Here is a 20,812-nt window from a genome sequence, read left to right on the forward strand (position 1 = left end):
CTGGCGATGGAGAAAGCCAAACTTCCCACCTGCTCTGGCCACCGTTGAAGGAGGACCTGGGAGCCTGGGTTTCAGGAGGGCATGGCCAGCCTAAAAATGTCCCTCAGCCCCTTACCCACGCTGGCCATGCCCCCATGGAGTAAGAGTCCCAGCCAGGAGGCGTGGCCAGCCTGCAAACAGCCATCAGCCCCTCTCCCAGGCTGACCAGGCACCCCAGCAGGAACCCCAATGCTGAAGAAGGTGTGACAAGCTTGAAAACAGCCCTCAGCCTCTCACCCAGGCTGGCCATGACCCCCAGCAGGGACCCTCACCCCAAGGCATGTGGCTAGCCTGCAAACCACCACAGGCCCCTTGCCCAAGCCACCCCACGTCCCAAGGGAACCCCCACCCTGCTCCAGGACACCTTTCAGCTCAAACCAGCTGGCCCCCACCTGTGCACCAGGCCTTGATCTATACTAATAAAAGGGTAATATGCTAATTAGATTGGGAGACCTTCCAGGAGTCCTTTTGGACATTCTTCTGGACAAAGCCATGGTGGCGAGGTTGAGGGCAAGGCAATTAGAGACCAAGAGGGGAGGGCAGTTGTGGTGATCAGGCCAGGATGGGACAGCAGTTGTGGGTGATCAGGCTGGCATGGGGGGCAGTTGAGGGTGAGCAGGCCATCAGTGGGGGTCAGTTGGAAGTCCACAGGACAGTGAGGGGCAGCAAGCAGGCCAGTGGGGAGGGATGGGGGGGCAAGCAGGCCAGCAAGCAGGCTGGCGGGGGGGGCAGTTGGGGGTGAGCACACTGGCACGGGAGGCAGTTGTGGGTGATCAGGCTGGCAGGAGGGTATTTTGGGGTGAGCAGACAGGCAGCAGAGTGGTTAGGGGCAATCAGGCAGGCAGGAAGGAGCCAGCAGTCCTGGATTGCAAGATAGATGTCTGACTGCCGGTTTAGGTCCAATCCCTGTAAACCAGCAGCAGGACATCCTTCGAGGGGTCCCAGATTGGAGAGGGTGCAGGCCAGGCTGAGCCCCACCCCAACTCATACTCCCACTCAGCATACATTTCATGCACCAGGCCTCTAGTTTTGCAATAAAGGACACTTTGGGGATGACTAGGGAAATCTTAATGTTATCTGGTGATAAAATGCAAGTAAATGAATCAGTGTTAATTTCCTGATTTTAGTGGCTGCATATCAGTTATTCAGGAGACTACACTAATTTGTAGGAAACACAAAATAAAGTAGTTATTGGTAATGGGGAATCATTTATAGGCAGCTTACTCTCAAATGTTCAGAAATTTTTTTTTGTAACTTGTCGATAAGTTTGAGATTGTTTCAAAATATTAGTATTTTGTAAAACACTTGATTTAAATTTGAAATGTGAGAGTGGAGATGGTTTGTCAGATTCTCAGAAATCAGGGCACTGAGGGCTCATGGTGGGGGTAGTATTATCCTTTAGCCAGTTGCTTAAGCCTGACTAATGTTTACAAGATTTCCAATTGACATAAATTTGTATGGATTTTTTAAAAATAAATCTTTATTGTTCATATTATTACAAATGTTCCTCATTTTTCCCCCTCCATTGCTCCCCTCCACCAGGTTTCCACCCACCCTCTGCCCTTTCCCCACCCCCCATTGTCCTCATCCATAGGTGCACAGTTTATGTTCAATCTCTTCCCACACCCCCACTCCCCTTTTCCCCGAGAATCGTCAGTTCACTCCCCTTCCATCCTCTCATTCTATTATATTCACCAGTTAATATTGTTCATCAGATTTTTAAAATTCCCTTGGTTTTTAGATTCACTTGTTGATAGTTACGTATTTGTTGTTCATAATTTTTATCTTTATTTTCTTCCTTTTCCTAAATAATCTCCTTCAGCAATTCATATAATTCTGGTTTGGTGGTGATGAACTCCTTTAGCTTTTTTATTTTATTTTATTTTATTTGTGAAGCTCTTTATCTGGCCTTTGATTCTGAGTGATAGCTTTGCTGGGTAGAGTATTTTTGGGCGAAGGTTCTTGCATTCATCACCTTGAATATTTCTTGCCATTCCTGTCTGGCCTGCATGATTTCTGTTGAGAAATCAGATGACAATTGTATGGGTGTCCCTTTATAGGTAACTACCTGCTTTGCTCTTGTTCCTTTTAATATTCTCTCTTTGTCTTTTACTCTTGGAATTTCAATTATGATGTGTCTTGGTGTGGTCCTCTTTGGATTCCTTTTGTTTGGGGTTCTGTGCACTTCCTGAACTTGTTAAGTCTATTTCTTTCACCAGGTGGGGGAAGTTTTCTGTCACTATTTCTTCCAGTATGTTTTTGGTATCTTGCTCTCTCTCTTCTTCTGCGACCCCCATAATTCCGATGTTGGTTCTCTTGAAGTTGTCCCAGAGGTTTCTTACATTATCTTCAACTTTCTGGATTCTCTTGTCTTCCTGCTTCTGTGGAGGAGTGTCTTCTGGCTCTTTATGTTCCAAATCTTTGACTTGATTCTTGCAATCTTCCATTCTGTTTTTAGGACTGTGTAATATTTTTTTTAATTTCAGAGAATGTATTCTTTATTTCTAGTTGCTCCCTTTTCTTATCCTCGTAGGTCTCATTTATTTTATTGGCCTTTTCTAGGAAATTCTTGAAAAACCTTATAAGCGTGGTTTTGAACTCTATATCCAGTCTCTTTTTGTCTTTTGTTTTTTTGTTTGTGATCTGTTTCCTTGTCTCGGCATTTTCACTGCTTTCCTGAGTTGGTGGGTGGCTTTGTGTGCTAAGGTGTCCTATATGCTTCAGTGGGTCAGCCTTCCAGTTACCTGAGGTGGACACTCTTGGTGCACCCCTTTGTGGACTGTGTGTACAGACTTGTTGCAGTTAAGTCTTGATTGTTGTTGGTATCACTGGGAGGGACTGGCCTCCAGGCCAACTGTCTGTGAGGATCAGTTGTGTCTATGCCAGGAGACAGCCTTATTCGACTAGACTTGGAAAATTGCAAAAGTGCTCAGCTTGGATGGGGCAGAGTTTTAGGGTGGAGCCTACAGCTTTGGCTTCCCTCATCCCACCCTATGAGGTACCTGAGTCTCAGTGTTCCTCAGTGTCCTTTGGTACTTGCTGCAAGCACCTCTGAGAGAAAGGTGCCTTCGAGTTTCGCCTGCTACCAGACAGTCTAGTCTCTCCCCCAGTGAGCCTGGAACTGGGGTTCAGTGCAGTTGGAAGTGGGGTTCAGAGCAGTCCGGAGCTTTTGTCTCCTTCCCACTAGGGCAATCCGGCGGGCACAGACAACAGTCTGTCCTCTGCGCACAATGTGCATGCCTCCGGGACTGCCTTTTGCCGCTTGCTTTACAGCCTAGATTCCCTCTGTATGAGCCTGGGTCCCCAGGGTCTCACCCAGAACTGGGGTTCAGTGCAGTTGGACCTGGGGCTCAGCACAGTCCAGAGCTTTTATCTCCTTTCCGCTAGGGAAGGCCATCCAGGCACTCAGCCTCCCCCTCCTCTCCGGCTTCGTCCTCTCCCCACACGTGCACTGTGTCTCCGTACCTTAGGCTTTTACAGCTCCTCTGATTTTCCTTCTGGTTTTATCTTTCCTTCTAGTTGTAGAATTTCCAGTCAGTCAACTTTCCTGTAGTTCTGGATAATGTCCAATTTATATTTTAGTTGTATTTTTTGAAATTGTTGTGTGAGGCTGCAGTTAGGCATTTACCTATGCCGCCATCTTGGTTTCTCCTGTATGGAATTTTTGCTCTAATGGAATAACATTGATTTTCAGAAAGAAAAGGTAATTACTATTTAATGCAATAGACAGGGAATTGAAAGGATTAATTTATTTCAAAAGGAAGGTTTATTTAACAATTATTAGCAATTCCATCATTAATGGAAGAAATCCAATGGCTTTTTGAACATTCTGCTAAAAGCCCGTCAGCTCATCATCCTTGCTTTTGTCTGTCTGGTAACCAGTGAGTTTCAAAGACTGCTGCTGTTGAGGAAGAGGTTTGAATATTTTTATGTGAATGTAACTATCTTGACCTACCCGCACCTGAAAGATAAAAAAGGGGAGAAAGGAGGTTTATTTGCATGGATGTATGACAAGTGAGAATCTATAGGCCTCTCAGACCTCACTGCAATGGCTTTTCTGGAACAGCATTCTTAGATCCCTGGCTTTCATAAGCCTGTTACCTTAATTTATGAGAGAGCGGGCAGGTTAAAGGCATGGCAAGAGGCTTAGGCCCTAAGGTGTGTTTTATTTTATATTTGACTATAATCTGGGCATTTCATTTTCAAAGATGCACATAGCAAAAACAAAACAAAACAAACAAAACGAAACAAAACAAAACAAACAAACAAACAAAAAAAACAACCAAAAAAACAACCAAAACAACAAGTGACAACTTTTTTGGTAATTCTGACTCCCAAATTGGAACATTTTATTTGCCACATGATTTAAGAAGGGGGAAGAAACCCAGAATTGTCCTTGGCATATACTATTAGAGGCAATAGTTAAACATTAGACTCCCTGGGTTATGTTTTTTTTTTTTTTTTTTTTAAATTGATTTCAGAGAGGAAGAGAGAGATAGAAACATGAATGATTAGAGACAGACATTGATCGGCTGGCTCCTCTATGTCCCCTACTGGGGATCAAGCCTGCAACACAGGCATGTGTCCTTGACTGGAATTGAACAGTCTGCAGGCTGATGCACTATCCACTGAGCCAAAATGGCTAGGGCTGGGTTCTGCTTTTATTGTTAGTTACTTCACTTTCCCAGGGTTCAATTGTCTCATCAGTAACACAAGAAAAATAGTCATACTTATCCAATATATTTGTTGAGAGGATTAGATGAGATAATACAAGCCCAGCTTTTGGAACAGTGCCTGGTACATTCTACATGCTCAGTAAATTTTTGGCTCATTTACCACACAAAACCCTGCAAAAATAGGTTATTATCTGCTTTGTGCAGATAAGGGAATGAAGGCTCAGAGAAGATGAGCAGCTGCAATCATACAGGTTTTGACTAGTAGAACAAGTTATGCAAGGGTTCAAACCCAGGACTAACCTCACAATAATTCCTTCTTATCACCCCCCCTTTTTTTTTTAATAGAAAATGAATTTAATAAAATATAACAATTATTGTAACATTTAGAAAATGTGATTAAATTAAAACTCTACTTCAAACATCTTACTGAATGATAAAATTTTACAATCCCCATTAATCTGGCATTCATACAAGAATATCAGAATTCACTGGCCCTATTTGACTTGGTAGCTGAGTCTCCATCCAATACAATAGGCAAAATAATAAGTATTGGGGGATAAGGGCACATATGTAATACCTAAATCAATAAAGGAAATAAAAAATAAAAAATAAAATAAAAATAGTAAGTATAAACCACCTGCCTCTGGATGGGTACTTGAGAAAAAACAGAGAAGGTCACATCACCAGCAAAACCTTAAATCAAAAGAGTGGCCCAGAGTAAAGGGATTAACAGCTAGACTGTCAGGAAGTCTGAGGAAATTGGGGTCAGTGGCTATAATCCAATAGGAGAAATTTGATAGCAGAAGGAAGGAGGAGGGAAGGAAAAAGGATAGGGAAAGAAAAGGGAAGGGAAGAGAAGAGACTCTGGTTAAGACTGGACAGGTGATCTTTTTCTTGATTTTTTTTTTGGCAGGTGACTTAAGGGAGAAAAATTTCAAGATAGTTTTCTGATGAGTTTTTGAAGAAATACATGGGCTAATTAATATGTGAAAGTTATGCACTTAGATTAATTAAAAAGTATTAATGATCCTAATTTGGAGGAAATGTTTCTTATTGAATAAAATCACCTTTTCCTTGAGAAGCATTCTTTTCCAGCTATGAAGAAAGCAGGCCCTCATTCCTGTGCTCAACCCTTGGGCCTGGCATATTTCAGGATTTCAAATTTGGTAGAACTGGGCTAATCCAGTTACATGACCCAGTACTGTGATTTTCTTATGCTGAGCTGGTTAATACCACTTATGCTATTTCCATTGCTAAACACACTTTTAAAAATTTTTATATTTTAAGTAGTTGTTTGTTAAAGAGAAGTAAGCCAGACTGTGCCCTGGTCAAATAATTTATAGTAAAGATGAAGTAAATAAGTTTGAATGTCTGTCATTATTTTTCTATTAAAAATATTTTTATTGATTTCAGAGAGGAAGGGAGAAGGAGAGAGAGATAGAAACATCAATGATGAGAGAGAATCATTGATCAGTTGCTCCTGCACGCCCCCACTGGGGATTGAGCGCACAATCCAGATACGTGCCCTTGACCAGAATCTAATCTGGGACCCTTCAGTCAGTAGACTGATGTTCTATCCACAGCAAAACTGGCTAGGGACGTCATTATTTATTAAATCAGAATTATCATCTCCTCAATACAAAAGGGCAAAAATGGCTCCCAAATATCTATGGTTGACTTGTTGAATTGGTTGCCTCTCCAGTATCTATACAAGTTTTTTCTTCAGTTGGAACCTGATCAATAAATCATTTACTTCATGATATAGATGTATTTAATAAAAAAAATTATTTTAATGGCCCAGCTGGCATGGCTCAGTGGTTGAGTGACCAGGAGATCAGGGTTTGATTCCCGGTCAGAGCACATGTCCAGGTTTCGGGATCAATCCCCAGTATGGGGCATGTAGGAGGAAGCCAAGCAATGTTTCTCTCTCATCACTGATGTTTTTATCTCCCTCTCCTCTTCTTTCCTCTCTGAAATCAATTTTAAATTTTTATTTTTTTAATGTTCCACTGCTTTAAACTAAACCTTCAGTGCCAAGAGTTTAATCTATTCATTTAAGTTATTTAAAATAGAGTCCATTTATTTGAGTTGTGAAGATTATTTAAATTATATTAATCAAAATGCAAATAGGGAAAAGGTGCTTTAAATTATTTCCCCAGCTAATGATTCCAATCATTCCTTAGTCCCCTTAATTGAGGACACACAGAGCCACAATACTTTGCGGTGGAGCAAGCTTCAGCACAGCACCTGGCCCCGCCAGGCCTTCAGGCTCCCTCTTCACATATGAAGCAGTCATCGCCACAGCTAAACAGGACCTGCACTTTATGAGATCCTTTTCCACACGACTTGTGGAAACTAAGTTAAGAATCAATATAAGAAGGCTTTCTAAATTAACAACAAAAAAAGGAATAATTGTACCTTCAGCTTTTAAATTTGAGAGTTTACTATTTAGGAAGTATGGTAGGTGGGCATCTTGATTTAGGACAAGGAAAAGGACCAGGTTATACATTAGAGGTGACAGGGAGCTTCACATAAAGTGAGAAATACAATGTCTTTTAGTGCCAAAGTGGATATTAAACTCTAACCTTGATGTAGTAATTTATTCCAGCAACCACTTGGGTTTTGTATTCTACGGCTTCAAATTCTTCATAAGTCTCATTTGTTTGTTCTTCAAGCTGTGGCTTAACCTTAAGAAAAGAAAAGAAGAAACACATCATCAAAACTATGTTGAGCCCAAACCGGTGTGGCTCAGTGGATAGAGCATTGGCCTGTGGACTGAAAAGTGCCAGGTTTGATTCCGGTCAAGGGCATGTACCTTGATTGTGGGCACATCCCCAGTAGGGGGTGTGCAGGAGGCACCAAATCAATGTTTCTCTCTCATCGATGTTTCTAACTCTCTATCTTCTCCCTTCCTCTCTGTAAAAAAATCAATAAAATATATATTTTTTAAAACAAACCATGTTGGGCTTCATTTATGTGATTTACACATCTCTAACCTCAAATTCCTAAATGATGACAGTGAGATCTATGAGCTACTTTCCTGTTTTCAAGAAAGGAAGATATATATGGCCTAACTGAAAGATCAAATTTTGTTGCTTTAGGCTGCATGTTCATCAACTCAATGGGAGATATAGTAATAAGGTAATATATTAATGTTTTGACTGGCAAAGCTCTAATAGTTATATATGCCTTTGATTAATCAAAAAGGGAGAGCAATAATTATGACTTCATTAAAAAAAAAATCCTGACTCAAAATTGCAAACATAGTATCTCAAGATCCTTAATATAATCACAACTGCAAGTCCCTTTGCCATGTAAGGTAACATATTTACAAGATTCAGAAATGTGGACAGCCATCATTCTGCCTACCATAGAGGAATACAAGCTTAGAATTAGATGCCAGAATTCCTGAACCAAACCTGAGAAGAGAGCAAGAGTCTCAAATCCTATATGGAAATGTTTACCGAATTCAAGTTTTCAGTGTAGGTCCTTCATTCCTGCTCTCAGGTGGGCCTCCTATACTAGCGTCTGCCATGGTCTCTCTGACTCAGTGTCTGCTAACAGTGAAGTTCCAGCAGAGGCCGGGCTGGAGGACAGGAAGTAGCCTGTCTTGTAGGGTGGAGGACAGTGAGAGAGGAGTCTAACTGCTCCTCATACAGATCTCTGGGCAATCCTCTTGGCTTTAGCCCCACACCAGCACTCTCTTAGTCAGTGTCTGGTGCTTGAGGTAGTTGGGAGTTCTGCATGTGAGTCTGCTTGCTTCTGGCTCAGATGATCCCCTCTGTGCCTTAGGCTCTGTCTCGATGGCTCAGTCATTTTCCAATGTTCATCTGTTTTCAACTTCCAAAGTTTTGTCGGCATCTCTAAGGCGGTCCTTGCCTATCTTCTGTTGACTTTATATTTGTATGATTGTATCCCTTTCACCTCAATCCTTTCCTACTATTGGGTCGGCAGCTAAGTAATTGCGGATTTTTTAAAGAAAATCAAAGACAATTTTTTCATGGAACTAAATAACTTTATTCTGTAATGTATTGCCCATTTTGATCAATGACCTTTTGCCATCTTTCAGGCAGCATCATAATCCCACGTTCAAAAAACTTCTGGTTTTTATTAGCAAAAAACTGAATCAGGTACGATTTGACATCATCATCATTATTGAAATTTTTACCATTCAAGGAGTTTTGTAAAGATCGAAACAAAAAGTAATCAGATGGTGCAAGGTCAGGACTATATGGTGGATGTGGCAAAACATCCCAACCAAGCTCCATTAATTTTTGCCGAGTGACCAAAGATGTGTGTGGCCTTGCATTGTCATGATGGAATACAACACCTTTTCGATTTGTCAATTCGGGCCGCTTTTCTTCAACTGCATTGTTTAATTTCGTTAGTTGTTCAATGTAGACATCAGAATTGATCGTTCAGTTGGGTGGTAAGAGTTCAAAGTAGACAATTCCTTTGTAATCCCACCAAACTGATAACAAAACCTTCTTTTGATGAATATCAGCTTTTGATGTTGTTTGAGTTGGTTCACCTGGCCTGCTCCACGATCTTTTCCGCTTGATATTGTTGTAAACAACCCATTTTTCATCGCCAGTTATCAGTCGTTTTAAAAATGGATCATTTTCATTACGTTTCTTTAGCAAATCGCAGCTGCTAATGAGTTGCGTTAACTGTGATTCTTTAATTTCGTGAGGAACCCATGTATCGAGTTTTAAAACACAGCCAAGTTGTTTTAAGTGATTTTCAATGCATGTATGTGATACATGAAGCTTCTCTGCAATCTCATGTGTTGTACTGTGACAGTCCAAATTGATTATTGCTTTGATTAGGGCGTCATCAACTTCAACTGGACGACCAGAGCGTTTTTCATCTTTGAGTGAAAAATCACCAGAACGAAATTTGGCAAACCAATTTTGACACTGCCGTTCTTTTAAGGCTTCGTCACCATAAACAGCACATAACTTTTTATGAGCTTGCGATGCGTTTTTCCCTTTGAGGAAATAAAAAAGCAAAATATGACGAAAATGTTCCTTTTGATTTTCCATTTTTTAACGAACGCCAAACGAAAACTACAAAACAGATCAAAAAACTTTTTTTACTGATTAACAGCTGAATAGCCAACTATCAAATAACAAAATGTGTTTTACATTTGTACTACGTCTGCAAACCTAAAAATTCAACTGAAGCCATATATGTGTGAAACCCGCAATTATGTAGTTGCCGACCCAATATTTACAGGGAAATAAATGGGTTGCTTGCTCTGCCTTGTTTCCTGGGACCCTGCTTCCCTGCCCTTCCCCAAGGCATTTAATGTGCGTACACAGCTCTGGTCAGGCCTCCAGTACATCTAGGGTTCACTAGAGGCCATCCAGGCCTTCCCATCAGTGGCTAAGTGTTTTGAATACTTTTCTATTGATGCCTCAGTTTGGCCACCAGAGCTGTTTTCAAAGATGAAGACATTTGCAAACGAGGCATTATCAGACCACTTTTGAGGGCTAAACAGTAAATGGACTACCCCCCCACTCATTTCTCGAGTAATCCTGAGAAGGATAAAAGAAGCTTCCAATGGAAAAAGGAAGATGACAAAGAGTGAGAAAAAAAACAAAAACAAACAACAACCAAAAACGGGAAGAGGTGCAGGAGAGAGAGGAGAACAATGGGTAAGAGTGGAGAGAGAAGTTGAGTAAGGAAAGGGGTTACTGTCTGCTGCCCTGTCCTAACCCTTTTCAGCCAACACTGTGTACCAGTCACATTAGAAAGAGCTGGAAAGGGTTAATCTCTACATAAAACCCAAAATTATCTATTTAAACCTCTTTCACAAAGAACTGGACATTGTGAGAAGATGACTGCTTAAGGCTGATAAGTTACTAATTATAGTTACTTAAAGTTCCTCACTTAACAACTTAAGTATCTGATTTATTTTTTGCAGCTCTCTGTCCTCCTTCTGGTTTCTGGTCTTCCTTATTGGACACTGCTATAGGTCGTGTATTTATCACATATCAGAAGTTTTTATTGATATCTGTCATATGTAAACCTGTAACCTTTCTGTTGTATCACTGCAGTCTGTAAGTCCAGAGTTTTTGATGAGAGAGCTGATTTCGATGGTCCTGCTTTGCTTCTGCTAGTGACCTGGCTCCTAGCCGAGTGTGAGCCCTGATTCTAGGTTCCCAGTACACCCGTCCCTCAGAATCCAGGAGCATTGGTTCCAGGACCTCCTGTAAATGCCCGAATCTGCAGATGCTCAAGTCACTTATGTAAGACAGTGTAGTGCAGTATTTGCACTCAGCGTGTGTTTGCCTGTAGGTTACCACATGCTTCATTCCTGTGTTTTCACCATAGAGCTTGGCAAGTGGCAAATCCAAGTTTTGCTTTTTGGAACTTTCTGGGATTATTTATCCAAAATACTTTTGATCCTGGGGTGGTTGAATTCGCAGATGTGAAGCCTGTGGGTACGGAGGAGCTACTCACTTATTCCCTGTAGCTGAGCTCCCTGTTTCCAGTAAAACAGATTTGTATGCTCTAGTGTTGGATGCTATGAACTTGGGGTGATGAGATTGAAGCTGAGGGACAGGAAAAGGGGGAGAGTAGGAAGAAGGTGCTCAGTGAAACCTGTTTCAGAAAGCAGCTTGGTGCTGAGAGGCCCCCAGAATGGGTGCTAAGAGGTGAATGCCAACTGGGAGTTAAGTTGGGGCATTGGGGAGAGGAAGAGGGGAGAATCCTATAATCTGATAGAGCACCTGAATTAATCTGAAAAAATAATCATATTAACTTTAAATCCTAGAATACTTATATGATCAGAGGGTTACCTTTCTTATATGGGAACAGAGGGTTAAGTTTTTCTAAGTTCCATTTCTTAGGCCAGTGTAACTGCGCACTCCCTTTGATCCCGGGCAAAGTGATCGAGGAGGTGACTGGGCTGAGGACAAAGTACAATGTACTCAGCAAGCAGAACCATTTAGCATGATCAAGCCATCATCTCATTGACGACCAAGAACAATAGCTGAATTCTGTGGACCTTCAGGGGCTCCCAGACTCACCCTAGCCCCTTCCCCTTTATAATCCTGCCCCCTGGACTTTGCTGTAAGACAGGTATTGGGTGCTTGTAAGCTTCCTGTCTTCTTGGTTGTCTGGCCTCCTCAATAAACGCCTTACAGGATTCAACCCTGCCTTCGTTATTGGACACAGCTACAGGTAGCCTGAGTCCACCTGGGGGTTTCCCGGTAACAGGAGTGGTGGTCAGGAGCTGGTGGAAAACTGTCAGACCTTGAGCTGGACACAGTTGGTGTTCACCCTGCTCAGCCCACCATCCAGGGTGGTGGCCGAGGCACTGGAAGAAACAGTGCAGGTGTACTGCTCGTGCCCCCGCTGGGGGAAGGCTGCTGCCAGGGAGGAGACCTGGTGAAACACATCTCCCCCGGGCTGTTCAGCATTTCTTACTGCTGCAGAGCATGGACCTTGGCACCTTGTTAGTTCCCTGGCATCTGAGGTTTCCAGCCACGCTGCACCCAACACCCAGGAGTTTTATCTTATCTACAATCATTCTGCAGAATCGTATGAATTACGCATGGTTTAGGAAAGAATGGATGGAAAGGTAATGGTGGCAGCATGGATAGGCCATATTTGGGGAAGTTTTAGGGAGTAAGGAAGGGGCGTTTAGGTAGCAGCGTGAAAGTACAGAAGGGCTGGTGAGAGGTGACTTGTGGGCATTTGTTGTCTATGTTTTGAGGGAAGGGGGAATTCTGGGGCAAGGCACCTGGTGTACAAGAAGTGATGGCCTCTGACATAAGAGAGGAGGGCTTAAGAAAGGAGGACACAGTCTGAGATTGGATGGAGGAGTGAGATCAGCAGTGGCTAAGCAAATTGGGGTGTTCTTACACAGTATGACTGTGATCTTCTAAGAAGGGAACTGAGACACCAGCTGGAGGGGCCAAGGTGATGGGAGGGGTTGAGGAACTGAGGAGACATAAGGTTCAACTCCATCTCTGTGGTGTTTCTGGAAAAGAACCAACAGGATGTGACAAAGATAATGTTCTGGCAGCCCCAAGGTTCTGTAGTGGTTGTTTGTTGGCATGAATTCAGAGATTTATAATGGGTGAGCTTTCTGTGTTTTATTTTGTTTAAAAAAATTTTTTTTATTGATTAAGGTATTATGTGTCCATCCTCCCAATTGCCCCCCCATCCCACCCCACTCCCATACATGTCCTCAGTTTTCTGTGTTTTTGCATCTTCCTTGAGCAAAGTTTCCTGAACCCGGAGTAGAAGCTTAGGAGGAAGTGGTGGCAATAGGAGTGGTCTCTAATTGAGGATTGGAATGCCACAGGCTCACCGGGTCATGGAAACCAGGGTGGAGAGGATGGAACCACCCACGTAGGTCCAGGCTGGGTGAGTGATCTGGTGGGCCTCTGCGTGTTCTGATGTAGGTGGCTGAATGGCATGTTCTCTGGGTGTGGGGCAGTGGGAGAGGTGATTGATGGGAGGCTATAGACAGAGTAGAACACAAATTTGTGTGTGAGTGAGTACCATGACATGCTAAGCCCTGGGGTGTGTCCATATGGTATGCAGATGGGGTGTTTGTGTACTGTCCTGGCAGACAGAAATCATGATCAGTGTGTATTTCAGAAATGGTATTCAGTAATCAGGCTTGGCTTAGGGGTGTGTGTGTGTGTGTGTGTGTGTGTGTGTGTGTGTGTGTTTTATGTGTATGTACCTATGCAGGTGTAATAATAGCTCTTATTTCTAAAAATAATTGTTGAAATAACATTTCTTTCTTGTCCATAAACATTTTCATATTTTTTACTCAGTGGTTTTAATAAGATAAGATAATGGTGCACAAGTTGTTGCTAGTAGGGTCATTCATTTGGTCCTTAATTATAGGGTGAGGCAAAAGTAGGTGTACAGTTGTTTGTGTGAAAAACATAATAGTACATAAATCATAATACAAGAATAAACTCTTTCACCTACTCACAGCTCTAAACCTACTTTTGCCCCACCCTGTATTATGGCTTTTCATAGGTGAGGTATGTATGCTCTTTATTTCCTGTGTGTATCTCTTATCTCCAATCTATTTTGTAAATTTCCTGAGGGAGGACTATTTTTATATCCTCTAAACCTCTTCTCTCCATATAGCAATTCACACAGTACTGTGTACATAATCAATATTTTCTGAATGATGAGACTAGGTTTGCTATTTTGTGACAACTTGTCTTCCAAAATAAGAAAGAGGATAGAAGAATGGTGTAGCCAAGGTGCTCAAGTAATATAGAGAATCTTGGAAGAGGAGGGTCCTTTCAGGTGTACTCTGGTCCCAAGTACCTTAAAACTCTTTGGTAATGATTCTGCACTGACCATCCAGTCTCTGTTATCTTCAGAATGAAGACACTCTTTTCTTCTCCCTTCAAAAAATGCTCATCTTCTGAACCCCAAACTCTTTGTTTAATCATTTTTGACCTCATCTAACATCCCTCTTTCATTGTGATATCAAATTTCTTGAATATACAGTTATCACTTTTTTTAAATTTTATTTTATTTTATGTATTTATTTATGTATTTATGTATGTATTTATTTATTTATGTTAATCCTCACCTGAAGATATTTTTCCATTGACTTTTAGGGAGAGTGGAAGAAAGAGGGAAAGACAGGGAGAAACATTGATGTGAGAGAAAAACATAGATTGGTTGCCTCCTGAGTGAGCCCAGACCAGGGCTTGGGCCAGGAAGGAGCCTGCAATCAAGGTATGTGGTCTTGATTGGAATCGAACCCGGGACCCTTTGGTCCACAGGCTGATGCTCTATCCAAACTGGCTAGGGCTCATTTATTTTTTGATGCTTTCCCTTCTCTATGAGATGACCTTCCCCCTCTTTTTCCCTCCCTAACCTCACCAATGGGGTTCTTCCTTCAGTTGGCATTCCACTAAGAAGCTCTCTGGTAAGAACAGGGAAACCTGATAAGCAGCTCCCTCAAGAATATCTGCATTTTAAGGGGTGATTTTTTCAAAATAAAAATACATTTAAAAAAAATTAAAGGAACAAACCTATAAGGTAAATGATTGGGACTCCCTCAAATCATGCTAGGTATGTGGTTTGCCTGGCCCTGCCGGGGGACTTAACTAATTCTATTATCTTGGTGGTGTTGATTGTACTTGCTAACTTAAAAGTGGTTATAGTAATATCTACCTCTTGGGGTTGCTTGTGAGGGAAGAAATGATATAATTGGTGTGAAAGTGCTTCCTAAACTGTAAAGTGCTTCTGAATGGACTATTCCTCTATCTTCCAACACTTAATCAGAAATCGTTCCCTAAGGTTCCTCTGTGCGAGGGAAGATAAATGATAATTGGAGTTTAACACCTGAGGAGCTGAACTACACTACCACACAGTAATTATCCACCTGAAAGTAAGGAAGTTTGACAAGCAATCTCTAATGTCATTTCTGGTCCAAAGCCTATGATTATAAAAAAAAGTACTTAACTGGAGATTATTTTATGTGTTATTATTATATGTTCCAAATATCTTGATTTCCCTAAATGGATGGAAACTCCTTGAGGGCAGGAGCCATGCCTTACAGTCCTTCTGTACCTTCTATAATATACAATACAGTGCTAACACAGAAGAGACATTTAAGAAAAGAATCATTGATACCCTTTTCTCATATTGATTTAAATCTAAGGCCTGCTGCTTGCACAGAGAAGCAGATTTGCCACATGCTATCTCCCAGGGTATTTGCCTCACCCCCTGTACTTCTCCATGCTCCTGCCACTGTAGGGTAGAAAAGGCAGGTGGTCAGATATCTGGAGATAGGCTGGCTTCTTCACTAGGTGGTTATTAACATTTTTGAATCTCAGCTTTGTCTTCTGAAAAATGGGCATGATGCCTTTCCTCCCTGCCCCAGAGGTTATAAAGATCAAATGAGAGGCTGAATGGAGGGGAAAGCTTTTAAAACTGCAAAGTACTGCCTGGCTGGTTTGGCCCAGTGGATAGAGTGTGGGCCTGGGGACTGAAGGGTCCTGGATTTGATTCCGATCAAGGGCACCTGCCTGAGTTGTGGACTCAATCTCCCGTGGGGCATGTGCAGGAGGCAGCCCAGCAGTGATTCTCTCTCATCATTGATCTCTCTCTCTCTCTCTCTCTCTCTCTCTCCTCCCCCCTCCCCCCTTCCCTTCTGAAATCAATAAACATATATTAAAAACAACAGCAAAACAAAAACTGCAAAGTACTTTCTGGGGTGATGTAGCTACTGTAAATACCCCTCCTTTATTCTACTCTGCAACAAGATTGGAGCCTGAGATGTGCAGCAAGAAACACACTTTGAAATTAAATTTATAATTTAAGGTTTGGCTTCAGATGGATGTTATTTTTTTTTCTTAATTTTGCGTGTCATCCTTGTGCAGGGGCCATGCTAATATTTACTGTATCATTCCAACTTTAGTCATAAATGCTGCCAAAGCGAGCACGAAGTGTTATTAACCATAAAGTTTTCTGATAGCTTCTCCTTTTTTTTTTTTTTAAATTGCTGCTAACCAAGACAGGCTTTGAAAAATCATTAAAATTGCCCTGTGATTGAGCATAGACCTATGAACCAAGAGGCCATGGTTTGATTCCCTGTTAGGGCACATGTCCAGGTTATAGGGTCAATCCCCAGTGTGGGGCATGCAGGAGGCAGCCAATCAATGATTCTCTGTCAGCATTGATGTTTATATCTCTCTCTCCCTCTCCTTTCCTCTCTGAAATCAAGAAAAATATATTTTAAAAAATTAAAAATAAATAAAAATTTAAAAATCATTAACATTAAAACCTTCTGCGCCCTCTATGTTTTAAATCTCTGTTATCTTCCAACCCCTTATGGTTCTGATTCTTGAAGAGTCTCATAGGGATTTCCCAGGGTCAGGGCTGATTTCAGCAAAAAAATTGAAGTAAGTAATTGTGACGCCTCACCTATGCTATTTATTTCTTGTTTTCCAAGTAATTTTTACTCAAGTTATCTCAATTAGTCCTTACAGCTCTGAGATCAGCAGGACAAAAGATGTTATCTTCATCTCACAAATGACACTGAGAAGGTTTGGGCAGCACTTTGCGTTTAGAAAGGCCATCTCTCATAGGTCTCTCAGGATACTATGGATCTCCGGTCCTGCCGGCCAGTGAAGCCATGGGCAGCAGCACGGGCCTCATCTGGGAGCTCGTTGTAAGTACAGAATATCAAGCCCATCCCAGAATTACTTGAATCAGAATCTCATTTTAACAAGCCCCCAAGGCGTTTCATATGCTCATCCAAGTTTGAGAATCCTGACCTTATACAGGGATTCAAGTGAAATTATTGATGACTTAACATTATCATCTCCAAGAAAAAGAAAGCTCCACGGTACTTGTTTTTCTAAAGGACTCTTAGAAGAGAAATATCGAGCCCCAAAGAATGAATGGTAGAATTCCAGGCATCTGATCTCTTAGGGAGCTTTTCAGGGCTCTAACAGGGGATCCCATCTCTTCCACTTACACAAGGCACTGGCCCAACAGTGTCATAGAATGAAGCTTCAGAGAGGAAAAGGAAGAAAGAATGATACAAGAAAATAGAAAAGGGTACAAACCAAAAAGAGTAATTTATAAATTTTTCTTTTCATAAAATATGCAATAGAATCACTTTTATTATATGAGGGATAGCTAATCAAACAGCACTTAGGAAAAAAACAACATATCAACTTGCTAAAAAGCATTTAGAGCTCTGTTTTCACCATGATCAATTTCAGAATCACCATAGACTATTCTTTTCTACTAAGTTAATCATCTTCTAAATACTGCAAGACTAAAACATACTTGGCCAAGTGTGTAGGAAATTTGTAATAGATTGCCTTTGCAAGGTTGTTCTCCATTCAACCATTTGAAAATATTTCTCTGCAGTGAGTTTGAAGTCTAGTTTGTAAAATTGTTAATAACCTCAGACTTTAATTACACATTGACTTCACTTGGTGAGATGAAAAAAGTTTCATCAGTTAGAAATCCTAGGAACATACATTGTAAAAGCTTTAGGGATCATCCAATAAAAAATTATTCTTTTACAAATGGGGAAACTGAGTCCTGGAGAAGGCACATGGCTTGTTCCAGATCATTCTCACAATTGGGGTTATCAGAGGTTTCATCTAAAAAGACTTTAAGTTGTAAAAAAAAAAAAAAAAAAAAAAAAAAAAAGCCCGATCAAAACTATACATTTCCCAGTGTTCTGATTTTCACGTCATCCCACATCACCCAGGGCCAACCTAGGAACTAAGATTTTGGATCAAACCTTTCTCCATGGGCTACATCAACTCACCTCATCAGCAATCTCCTGAACTTCTGGAGTGGCAGGTTTGGCTTTAGTTAAACCTCCAGGCATCATTTTGGCTAATTGCTTCTTTGCCAGGCAGGATACTGGAACTGAAATGGTCAGGTAAGCCTCGAGACTCCTGTTTTTAAAGAAGGTGTTATTCACAAGCTCCGCCTACAGAATCTTTTATTTTTCCTAAAGAGCAAAAGGCACCAGGGAAATGAGGATCCCTTGAGACAAGTCTTCCTGCTTCCTCAACAGAACAGCCAACAGGAATTCAGAGGAAGGAGGGACTGAGGGTGAATAATGGGTGTGCCCCAGGAGTCATGCCTTAGCAGGAGTCACACTCCCTGCATTCTTTCACAATGGATGGTTCCATCCTGCTGCATCTGAGGAGTGGAAATCTGAAGCCACAGCCAGAGTTTCCCGAAAATCTCTTACACAAGTTTTATTTATTTATTTTTTTATCAAGACGGAATGTTTAGAATTTACTCAACTTTCTAAAGTAAAAAAATTCTTTATAAAGAAAGTAAAGAACTGCCGAGACCTGTTTGGCTAAATGGATAGAGTGTAGGCTTGGGGACTGAGGGGTCCCGGGTTCAATTTCGGTCAGGGGCATGTGCCTTGGTTGCGGGCATATCCCCACTAGGGGGTGTGCAAGAGGCAGCTGATGGATGACTCTCTCTCATCAATGTTTCTAACTCTCTATCTCTCTCCCTTCCTCTCTGTACAAAATCAATAAAAAATATTTTAAAAAAAAAGAAAGTAAAGAACCATGGCTGAATAATTGTATTTTACATCTATTTACATTTCTAGGACTGTTTAAAATATAGAGAAAAACAAAGAATAAAGCAACAAACACTTATATGCCTGTTAGCCAGAATTCAAACTTTTAACATTTTGTCATTTTACTTTCTATCTTTTCTGGTAGTTGTTTTTAAGAAATAAAATATTACAGCACCACCCTGCTTCCCCCAACTAGTTTTACAGTTTGAGTTTGGTATCCTTATGGCCTATTTTTGTATTTTGACTTAGTATGTTAAATCGCATGCTAAACATCCTATATAATAAAACCCTAATATGAAAATTTACTGAACAACAGAATGACCAGTCGCTATGATGAACAGGGACTACCAGGGGCCAGTCGCTCAACACAGGGGCTGCCCCCTGGTGGTCAGTGCACTCCCACAGGGGGAGCGCTGCTCAGCCAGAAACCAGGCTCAGGGCTGGCGAGTGCAGCAGTGGAGGCAGGAGCCTCTCTTACCTCTGCCGCAGTGCTAGGATGTCCAACTGATGGCTTGGGCCTGGTCGGACATCCCTCCAGGGCTCCCAGGCTGCGAGAGGGCGCAGGCCGGGCTGAGGAACCCCCCTGAGTGCATGAACCTCATGCACCGGGCCTCTGGTATATTGTATAATTTGCTTTTAATACTTAACATGTTTATCACTCCATGTTTATACACTGATGAATCTAATTAATTTTCTTTAACTTTATTCTATGATAGATCTATCTATCATCTCTACTTGCTCTTTCTGTTATATGGTATTCCATATTTTACATACTTATTACCTTGTTGATGAAGATTTGGATTGTTTCTAGTTTTTTTTAAAAAATACTTTATTTTTTACAGAGAGGAAAGGAGAAGGGTAGAGAGTAAGAAACATTGATGAGAGAGAAACATCAATCAGCTGACTCCTGCACACTCCCTACTGAGTATGTGCCTGCCACCAAGGTACATACCCTTGACCGGAATCAAATCTGGGACCCTTGAGTCCACAGGCCGACGCTCTATCCACTGAGCCAAACTGGTTAGGGTTGATTCTAGTTTTTTACTGTTGTAAATAATATTTCATTTCCCCCTTTTGTATATGTGTGAAGGTATCTGCAGGCAACTTATCTAAAGTAATTTTTTTTTTTTGCGTGTGTGAATATTTATTTGTGTTATTTTATTCAATTTCTGGAATATGTAACATATACAATATGGTAAAAGTGTTCAAAAGGAATAAGAGAGTTCAACCACTCTATCCCTTACCTGCTCTATTCACTGGTTTCACTTAGCTTTCAGAGATATTATTATTATTTTATATATATATATATGTATATTTATTGATTTCAGAGAAGAAGGGAGAGAGATAGAAACATCAATGATGAAAGAGAAGCATTGGTAGGTTGTCTCCTGTATTCCCCATACTGGTAACTGAGCCTGCAACCCTGGCATATGTCCTAACTGGGAATCTAATTATGACTACCTGGTTCATAGGTCGATGCTCAGTCACTGAGTCATGCCAGCTGGGCAGAGATATTATTTACACATATAAATCTATACTAATAAAAGGGTAATATGCATATAGGTCATGACGCCCTCATAGTAACAACCAAACAGCAGGCTGCATGGGGCGCCCAGGTAGGCAGGGCGTTAGTGAGAGACAACCAAATGACTGACCAGCAGGCTGCATGTGGTGACCAGGCAAGTAGGGGGGGAAGTGAGGGGCAACCAGTTTGGCAGGGGGGCAGTTTGGGGTGACCAGGCTTGTGGGGGGCAGTTGTGGATGACCAGGCTGGCAGGGGGAGGGACAGTTGAAAGCAATCAGGCCAGTGGTAGGAGGCAGTTGGGGATGAACAGGCCAGCAGGGAGGACACTAAGGAGCAACCAGGATGGTGGAGGGGGGGCAGTTAGGGGCGGTCAGGCAGGTAGGCAGGTGAGCAGTTAGGAGCCAGTGGTCCTGGATTGTGAGAGGGATGTCCAACTGCCAGTTTTGGCCCTATCCCAGGAATTGGGCCAAAACTGGCAGTAGGACATCCCCCGAGAGG

At 41.7% G+C, this 20,812-nt stretch overlaps 1 protein-coding gene across 1 annotated transcript; it reads right to left on the reverse strand.

Annotated features, from left to right (window-relative positions):
- Nucleotides 1–3,597: 3,597 nt before the first annotated feature.
- Nucleotides 3,598–18,139, reverse strand: LOC311616415 (cystatin-A-like). The gene is made up of 3 exons (XM_084871776.1): nt 18,010–18,139; nt 7,301–7,402; nt 3,598–4,000 (listed from the first exon to the last, which is right to left on the reverse strand). Exons 1-3 carry the CDS (start codon nt 18,073–18,075, stop codon nt 3,872–3,874), a joined length of 297 nt encoding a protein of 98 aa, XP_084727902.1. The 5' UTR covers nt 18,076–18,139; the 3' UTR covers nt 3,598–3,871.
- Between the last annotated feature and the right edge of the window lie 2,673 nt (nt 18,140–20,812).

Source organism: Pipistrellus hanaki (assembly GCF_964339955.1).
Source record: "Pipistrellus hanaki genome assembly, chromosome: 2".
In the NCBI taxonomy this organism is placed as follows: Eukaryota; Metazoa; Chordata; class Mammalia; order Chiroptera; family Vespertilionidae; genus Pipistrellus; species Pipistrellus hanaki.